The sequence below is a fragment of the Humulus lupulus genome, chromosome 5 (assembly GCF_963169125.1).
Source record: "Humulus lupulus chromosome 5, drHumLupu1.1, whole genome shotgun sequence".
Taxonomy (NCBI): Eukaryota; Viridiplantae; Streptophyta; class Magnoliopsida; order Rosales; family Cannabaceae; genus Humulus; species Humulus lupulus.
This window is the reverse complement of record NC_084797.1, coordinates 158,188,033-158,196,999: the sequence shown is the minus strand read 5'-3', so window position 1 is coordinate 158,196,999 and position 8,967 is coordinate 158,188,033. Positions and strand designations below refer to the sequence as shown.

At 35.5% G+C, this 8,967-nt stretch overlaps 1 protein-coding gene across 1 annotated transcript; it reads left to right on the top strand.

Moving 5' to 3' along the window:
• The first annotated feature begins 6,434 nt into the window (after window positions 1–6,434).
• LOC133777780 (dolichyl-diphosphooligosaccharide--protein glycosyltransferase subunit DAD1) lies at window positions 6,435–8,673 on the top strand. Its single transcript, XM_062217516.1, has 5 exons — window positions 6,435–6,637; window positions 6,718–6,765; window positions 8,013–8,100; window positions 8,188–8,231; window positions 8,435–8,673. The coding sequence occupies exons 1-5, from the start codon at window positions 6,554–6,556 to the stop codon at window positions 8,516–8,518; spliced, it is 348 nt and encodes a 115-aa protein (XP_062073500.1). The 5' UTR covers window positions 6,435–6,553; the 3' UTR covers window positions 8,519–8,673.
• Window positions 8,674–8,967: the final 294 nt, after the last annotated feature.

Sequence of the window (8,967 nt, the reverse complement as noted above, 5' to 3'; positions counted from 1 at the left end):
TCATCCATCATCATTTCAGTTCTTGTTGATGAGTTTGCGGAAGCATTCCAACCCCCCAGTGTAGCCCCCACTTTGTACAAACCCAGATCTCGCCCATTTCTTAGATTTGCCAAAATCCCAATCCTCTTGCACGAACCTACCTCAGATTAGCCAAAGTTCCAAGCCACTGAAGTTCTGCACCTATGCAAAATCGACGTCAAAGCTTTGAGATCTACACCCACGTCAAAGTCGCGTGAAGCTCTGAGATCTACATTAATGCTAAAGTCGTCGAAGTTTTAGACTCATACCCATTTTTCTCATCGTTAGTGGAAGAAGAGACCCACACTCGACCCAAGTAGGTAGAAGAAGAAGAGTCGATGGACTTTCGAAAAAAAATAAATTTTTGTTTTAATTATGTATAGTTTTAGTTTTAATTAATTTTTATTTGAGATTTTAATTTAATCAATTAAGTTTAAGATAAAGAGTAAGTTTTAAATTTAATTTAGTTTAGTTTTTTTATTTTAAATTAAATATTCAATTTGTTAAATTAGTTTTATTTTTTTAATATTTAAAACTAATTTAATATTATTTTAAATTCAATAATAAATTAAATATTTCATTTCTTATATTATTTAATCAAATAATTCATAAAGTCGGGGGTATTTTAGTCATATTGAAAAATATTTTGACCAAAATTGGGTTCAAGCTCCAAATTGATTCGTTTTGCAAAATACATGGTCCGAGTAATCATTTAACAAAACATATGGGTTAATCGAGATTCGAGCAAAACACAGGGGTCAAATTGATATTTTCTCTTCTTTTGTTTATGTTTTGAGAACATATTGATTGTTGATGTGAATTATTGATGAATGTATATATTGTTCAATCTAGAAATTTTGAATGTGGATTTTTGGAGATTTTAGATTTAAAATGTGGGTTTGAAAAATTCATATTTGTTTTTTCGTATAGATTTAATTTTTTATTTTAATTTTGTATATTAAAATTATTTTAAAGTTTTAATTAATTTAAATATATTTTAATAATAAAAAAGTAATTTTTATTTGTTTTTATTAATTAATTTATAAAAATAAGAATATTCTGGCCATAGTGAATTTTTTTTAACCAATTTTTGTTTAAAGACTTTTTTTTGAACATTTTAATAAATGCAGTGTCTAAAAATTAATTTTTCAAAATGATAATGAAGCAAAATACACCATATCAAATGATATAAAACCAAATAAATAATATATTTTTCTTTATAAAAAATCAAAACAAAGGAAATTGAAAAGGTACATAATTATAGTTTTTATTTTGAATATTTGGCAAAATAATTTTTTGAGGTCACTTTATAAAATATATATTTTTTATGATTTTTTTTAATAGCATTCTCAATCCACTCAAACTTCTCTAGAAAGTTATTTTCGTAAATAAATATATATTTTCTTTTTACAAAATACAATATCTCAAAAAAAATTATTTTCAATAATACTTATTAGTAAAAAAAAAAATTTGGCGTGCGTTTCCCTGTTTTCTCTCTTCCATGGCGAATCTTCCATGGCGAAGAAGAAGAGAGTGGTTCGAAAGCCAGTAATTCAAACGCCTGATCGAGGTTTGAATGTTGATTTACGTGAAGGAAAAGATGTAGTGTATGATGCTGGTTCTTCAACTGGATTGGATCTAATTGTAGAAGTGGTGAATTCAGGGGAAGTCAGTCAGATTAATAACAGTCGTGAGCTTCTGTCTGGTTCGAAGTTTGATACGAATCTTCAGCACAGCTCGAACTGGGCTAAGGAGGCGGAGTCGAAACTTGAATCTGAGGTAGGCCAGGGTCAATACTAAGAATCAGCAAAGACTCACTGGAAATCCTTTTCTAAGGAGAATATGTTCGCGCGTGATCCAATGCTATCATATTCTGAACCTCTGATAAAGGATGGGATGAAGATAGCTCAAGTGGATCCAGAGGAGGTTGTGATGCAAGCTGCTAACTGGAGTTCGGCTGTTATATGCATGGTTCTGGGAGCAAATCCTCCTATGGCTGTGTTAGAGGGTTTCATCAAGCGAATTTGGGGACACCTTGGGATTGCTCAAGTGGTTAGAATGACTATGGGTTTGATTATGGTTAAATTCAATGATGATGCTACTAGAGATCAGGTCCTGGAGTCAGGGGTGCTTCAATTTAATCGAAAGCCAGTTATCATCAGGCCTTGGTCTACAGATCTGAACACGCTTAAACTTGTTCAATCTGTGCCCTTGTGGATCCAATTACATGACCTAGGTCTTCAATACTGCGGGAACAAGAGCTTAAGTACCTTAGTTAGTACTGTTGGGAAACCAATTATGGTGGATCAACATACTAGAGATCGCACTAGAGTCCAATTCGCTAGAGTATTGGTAGAGATGGACATTACGGACTCACCTCCTCGCATTATTCAATTTCTAAATGAACATGGGCAACTAGTGGAGCAGGGTATAGATTACGAATGGCTTCCTGTGAAGTGTAAGAATTGCTCGGGGTATGGGCACATTATGGCTGATTGCCGTAAGGGGGAAACTGAGAAAAAAGGGAAGAAGAATGATGCCGCAAAGTCTGTTGCAGTTTCTAAAGCACAGGAACTGAAGCCTTTGGTTGAAGTGGAAAAGATTAGTCAAGATTTGCCTCTGAATAACAAAGCTAATGATCATCCTACTCAAGATAAAGAATGGCTTATACCAAAAAGAACAGTGCAATCTAAAGGGCAGGGTACTCTTGTTTATGATAAACCAGATACAGCTAGAGAGGCAGGGAGGCCAACTGGGAATACTTTCAGTGTTTTGCAGGAGTCAGGAACTAGTTTGGAGAAGGTACTAGTGCCAATTGAGGAAAAGGGATCAGGTATTGCTATTACTTGATGATGGATAATTGCAATGTAGCTAGTTGGAATGTTCGGGGTGTAAATAACAAGAATAAACAAAATTCTTTTTTAGAGTTTTGTAGTCTGAATAAAATTGGAGTTGGAGCCTTGCTCGAAACCAAGTTGAAGGATAACAAGATTAAAGAAATGATGATGAATAAATTCAGTAGTTGGGATTATTATAATAGCCCAACCATTGAAGGTCATTTGCTTATTATTTGGAGGAAAAGCTTTGTTAGAGTGATAGTCATTGCTGAATCTTCTCAGTTTGTTCACTGCTATGTGAAAATGTCTAGCCAGGAAGAAGCTTTTTGTGTTACGTTTGTTTATGGTTTAAACACCAATGATGAGAGGAAAAGTTTATGGGTGGATCTATTGAGTCTTAGGTTTCCTGTGAAGCCTTGGCTGCTGCTAGGAGATTTCAATGCAGTGTTCAATTGTGAAGACAGATCTGGTGGGAATCCTATTTCTATTAATGACCTGTCTGATGCTACTTTATGGCAAGCTCAAGTTCATGTGGAAGTGCTAAAAAGATCAGGCTCGAATTTCACTTGGTCTAACAACCAAGATGGCGCTAGTAGAATCTATTCTAGAATAGATCATGCGTTTGCCAATGAGGAATGGCATGATATTTTTCCTAACACTATAGCCCATTTTGCTTGGGAATCTATTTCTGACCATTGCTCGTGTGTGGCTGCTGCTACTATCTCAGAGAAGATCGGGTTTAAGCCCTTTCGTTATTATAAATTTTGGGCTGAACACTCGGAGTTCAAGGAGCTAGTTACTGCCAGTTGGGAGAAGCCTTTGGCTATTAGGGGTTTGAAAGGTATATACTATAAACTCATGAGGTTAAAACATAGCCTTAAGAAGTTTAATAAGGCTACTATCGTCGATGTGGGGATAGCTTACTTTGAAGCTAGAACCAATTTCATTGATGCTAGACAACAGGCCCAAGCTCATCCGAGAGATTTAGCTTACCAAGATATGGAAAAGACTGCTGCTGAGATTTTAAGAAGTAGGGAGAAGATGTACTTCAGTTTTCTGAGACAACGAAGTAAAGTTAAGTGGCTCCAACAAGGGGATGAGAATACTTCATATTTTCACGCCTATTTGAAGAAAAGGAAAGTGGAGAATAGGATAGCAACTTTTGTTACTGACCAAGGTGCCATTAATGATAATTTTACTGAAGTTGTTGATCATTTCTTAAACCACTTTCGTGGTTATATGGGGAGCAGAAACACAACCACTATGAGGCTCAATGTTGAGTGTTTGGAGAAGGGTGCTAGGCTCAGCTTGGAGCAGCAGCTTGCTTTACTTAAACCTTTCTCGAATAAGGAAATCAAGAAAGTTCTTTTCAGTATACCAGATGTGAAATCCCCAGGGCCTGATGGGTATGGATCGGGTTTTTTCAAAACAATGTGGCCTGTTTTAGGAGCTGAAATTTGCAGAGAAATTTTAGATTTCTTCAATACAGGGAGAATGCCTTCTGAGTTTCATGCTACAATGATATCTTTAATTCCTAAGAAGGATAACCCCTCGAGAGCTGTTGATTACCGTCCTATTGTGTGTTGTTCCATAATCTACAAATGCATTTCTAAATTGATGTGTTTGAGGCTTGCGGGAGTGCTTCCTTCCTTGGTCAACCAAAACCAAGGAGCTTTCATTAAGGGTAGATCCATAGCTCACAATGTGATGATATTGCAAGATCTTTTGAAGAATTATAAGAGAAAGACAGTTTCTCCTAGATGCACCATCAAAATAGATATAAGCAAGGCTTATGATACTGTTAACTGGGATTTTCTTGAGGCTCTGCTCAATGCCTTCAACTTTCCTGAAAAATTTGTTCAAAGGGTGATGATATGTCTTTGGTCAACAACCTATTCTATTACTATGAATGGGAGGGTGCAAGGCAGCTTCAAAGGTGAGAAAGGGTTGAGACAAGGTGACCCGTTATCTCCTTTGCTCTTTGTCCTAATCATGGAATACCTGACTAGAAGACTTCAGCTAGCTGCTACTCACTCTTTATTCAGGTATCATCCTATGTGTAAGGGATTAAATCTCATTAACCTCTGCTTTGCAGATGATTTAATCCTTTTCAGCAAAGGTTCAAGGCAGTCAATGTTAGTCATTAAAGAGGTGTTGGATGAGTTCAACAAAACAACAGGGTTACATATCAGCGAGGACAAATCGCAGGTCTTCTTTGGTGGTGTTAATTCTAATGAGAAGAGTGCTATCCTCAGTGATCTTCATCTCACAGAAGGAGTGTTCCCTCTCAAGTATCTGGGGGTGCCTCTTAGGCCTACTAAATGGAAAGCTGAAGACTGTGGCATTATTATCAAGAAAATAAATCAGAGGCTGCATTCTTGGGCTAGTAGGCATTTATCTTTTGCTGGAAGAATCCAGTTTATTCACTCTGTGTTGTTTGGTCTTCGTAACTACTGGATGAGCATCTTTGTGCTACCTCACAGTGTGACTAAGGAGGTTGAGAAAATTTGCAGAGGTTTTTTATGGGGTGTTAATGGTAATAGGAGTAAAATTCATGTTTCCTCTTGGGATAAGGTTTGTCTCCCGAAGTCTTTTGGGGGTCTTGGGTTAAAAAATGGGATTAAATGGAACCATGCTATCCTTGCTAAATATGTCTGGGCTGTCACAGGAAAGAGTGACCTGCTTTGGGTCAAATGGATCAATTCCATTTATCTTAAAGGTGCCCCTTTCTGGTCTTATGTTCTTAAACCAGACACGAGCTGGTACTGGCATAAGCTCTGTCATTTGAGATACCGATTTACAAGATCAGATATTGTAGCTGCTGGTTGTTCGGGTAAATTCAATTCTTCAGCTCTTTATAACAGTTCTTTAACTCAAACTCAGATCTACCACTATTATAAAGCTGTCTGGAATTCTTTGATTATGCCTAAGCACCGTTTTATGTTGTGGCAAGTGGTGAATTCCCAGCTCCTAACTAGAGATAACATGGTCAAGTTTCATCTTGACTTGGGTTCCTTGGACTGCCCTGTGTGTGGTGACAGTGACGAAACTCATGAGCACCTGTTCTTTAGATGTAGCTTGTCTTGTAGAGTAGTTGATCAGATCTTTGATTGGTTAGGCATGATTGCTTGGCCTAAGGATTACAATGGTTGGACTAGTTGGCTGAATCTGAAAATGGCAGGAATGGTGCACTGTATCAATGTTGTTATTCTTGCAGCAATCAACTATTGTATCTGGATTAATAGGAATATGTGTATTTTTTAAGGCTGTTCCAATTCAGTCTCTCATATTGTGAATGGTGTTAAAAATATAGTGAAGTACAGATTACATTTAGTAAAAAATAGAAACTTGAATAGGCTTGAGAGAGATTACTTGATGAGATTACTTATGTAATTAGTTTGTACTGTTTTGTGGAGCTTCCTTTTTAAGAGCTTTTTGGAGGGTGTATATGTTCGGTTGATTAATGAAGTTCTCATTCTTCTATAAAAAAAAAAAAAAAATTATTTTCAGCTATTAAGTTTTTATTTTTTAAAAAGTGAAAACAAAATGAGCTGTAAATGACGATATTATCCCTAAAGCGGAGACGACCTGCGAAAGAGAGGGCTTTTATACTACTGGTGGGTGTTGTTGATCCTAGCGGCAGAGAAGAACAGTGGTGGAACTAGAAGACGAAGAAGAAGAAGAAAGAAAGGTACACCATGGCCAGATCTACGACCAAGGACGCTCAAGCTCTTTTTCAATCTCTCCGTTCTGCTTATGCAGCCACACCCACTAACCTCAAGGTCTCTCTTTCTCAATTCACATCTCTTTCTTTTTGTTTAGCCAAAGTCACGATCTTGACCCAGATTTCCTTCCTCCACAGGTCATAGATCTCTACGTGGTTTTTGCTATCATGACAGCTTTCATTCAGGTAAACCTCGATCTCTATGCTTTTTTGTTTGGTTGAAAATTTTGGAAATTCTTGTTCATATGAATTGGTTTTTGTGAAAATAATTTTTTTCGTCAACCCATGTAATAGACTTGGAAATTCGTAGCATTATTCTTTTGTCATCATTATTGAAGCTTGAAACTTGATTAGATTTTGTTAATTATGTGTCAGTTGTTTCCCATGAGAATTTGTTTCTCTGGTCTGTCCTGTTTGGATGTTAGATCATGAATTCATCTAGGTTTATGTGGTGTCTTTCATAAGTCAATTAAAGTGGTAGCCGGAAGTCAATGATTAACCCTAGCATTGTGTGAACTTTTTAAAATAATCTGAAATTGTGATCTTCATTTTGTTGATGTTTTTTCTGGTTGGCTTAAATATTTGATTGTTCAATTCCCATTTTGCATTAGTCTTGGCTCAGTTGCTTTCGAAGCTCAGGGCCAATATCTCTTTTTGGTGCTTGCTATTGAGATATTGTATTTGAACAATTAAATTTCTTTTAAATTGAACTTCTGTTGATTTGGAAATAGGTTTCATGCAGTTAACCATGGCAGTGATTCTTATTTTTTGCTTCTCTCTTTGCCTGTTAGATGGTTATATTCTATACACGCAATTTTATATAAATGCAAGTTTTTTTTTTCAGCTACTTACAGTTGATTTAAATTCATATGATTCTAACTTTTTGAATCTTATTTACTGAAAAGAAAGTACTGCTAACGTTACAACTTACAATTGGATTTTCAAAGTTTCTATACCATTACCATGGTATTTTTTTAGTCACTATACTAGACCCATGCGCTTGGTCCAGCAAGGTTTTTCAGTTTGACATATTAAATTTAGTTTCTTTGATTATAAAATTGTAATTATGTTATTTTAGTATGGTAGATGAGAAAAATCTTCTTTTCCCATGCATATGGTAGAAGTAATTTTTTAATGTCAGGATTCTCTCTGTAGACATTTGTTAAGGCCATTGATTCCTTTTGAAGTGTAACACTACTACATGCATACGCAAGCTATTGGATGGACATACAATTCCATATGAGGAGGTTTACAAATATATTGATCTTCAACTCTTTTCTATATCTCCTCAAGCCTTCATTTTGATTGGAACCAACATAAATGTTCATATTCAATTTTTGCTCCTTATTGTATTTTGATATATGTGCGAGATAAAATTTAGAAGTATTAGTGGCTTGACTGACCCTTACAAAATATTTTATTTTTTTAAACAGGTAGCTTACATGGCTATTGTTGGATCCTTCCCATTCAATTCCTTTCTTTCAGGAGTGCTTTCTTGTATTGGGACTGCAGTCCTTGCTGGTAAGTAGATTTCATGTATTATATAGCTAAATTATAATCCTCATTTCAACATCATGATGCTGACAAATGATTGCTTTCTGTTCGTAGTTTGTCTTCGCATTCAAGTGAATAAGGAGAACAAGGAATTCAAGGTAAATTTTTGTTTTCGATCATAAACTGGCCATCTTGTGTTTCAATTGATGCTGGTGTAGTTGTGGAAGACAATTTAACACAAACTATTGAAAGAAGATTTTTACAAACTTACTTCAAATTTGATTAAAATCATGTTCCATACATGATTCATTAGCAGTAAAATGAATGTTTTGTTACTCATACTTTATCCATGTCTATGCAGGATTTACCAGCAGAGAGAGCTTTTGCAGATTTTGTTCTCTGCAACTTGGTGCTTCATTTGGTTATAATGAACTTCCTTGGATAAATTAGCATCTTTACCTACTGTAGACAATGAAAATGAGACAACTACTGGTTACTCTTTTTGAAGCTTGTACTGTATGCAACATGAGAATGAAGTTAATGTGGGTCAGAAATTTTGGATTGATATAATTATTAATTTAAGCTACGTAGGGCTGTTTTTTGTTTTTAAAAAAACAAAAAGCCAAAAACCAAAAAAAATCTCGTGTTATGAATTTAAAAATATCATCGAGTTAGATCACTATTTCTCGTTTGATCGCCAGTGAAACATTGTTTTGAACATTCTTATACTGACAAGGTGAAAGTTTCTGATTGATCTAGCATTAGTTAGTGCAATTGAAGAAACTTATCGTATAAAATCAATCGAAGCTACTCCGAGTATGGAACCAACCGAAGCTTCAAACAAAAAAGACAGCGTAGATACTATCTAAACGCCTATACTGCCAGAATTTAGGA

Coding starts and splice junctions, on each gene's coding strand:
- LOC133777780 (XM_062217516.1), top strand. CDS start 6,554: ATGGCCAGATCTACGACCAAGGACGCTCAAGCTCTTTTTCAATCTCTC. Junction 6,766..8,012: donor TCATGACAGCTTTCATTCAG/GTAAACCTCGAT, acceptor TTTTTTAAACAG/GTAGCTTACATGGCTATTGT. Junction 8,232..8,434: donor AGGAGAACAAGGAATTCAAG/GTAAATTTTTGT, acceptor ATGTCTATGCAG/GATTTACCAGCAGAGAGAGC.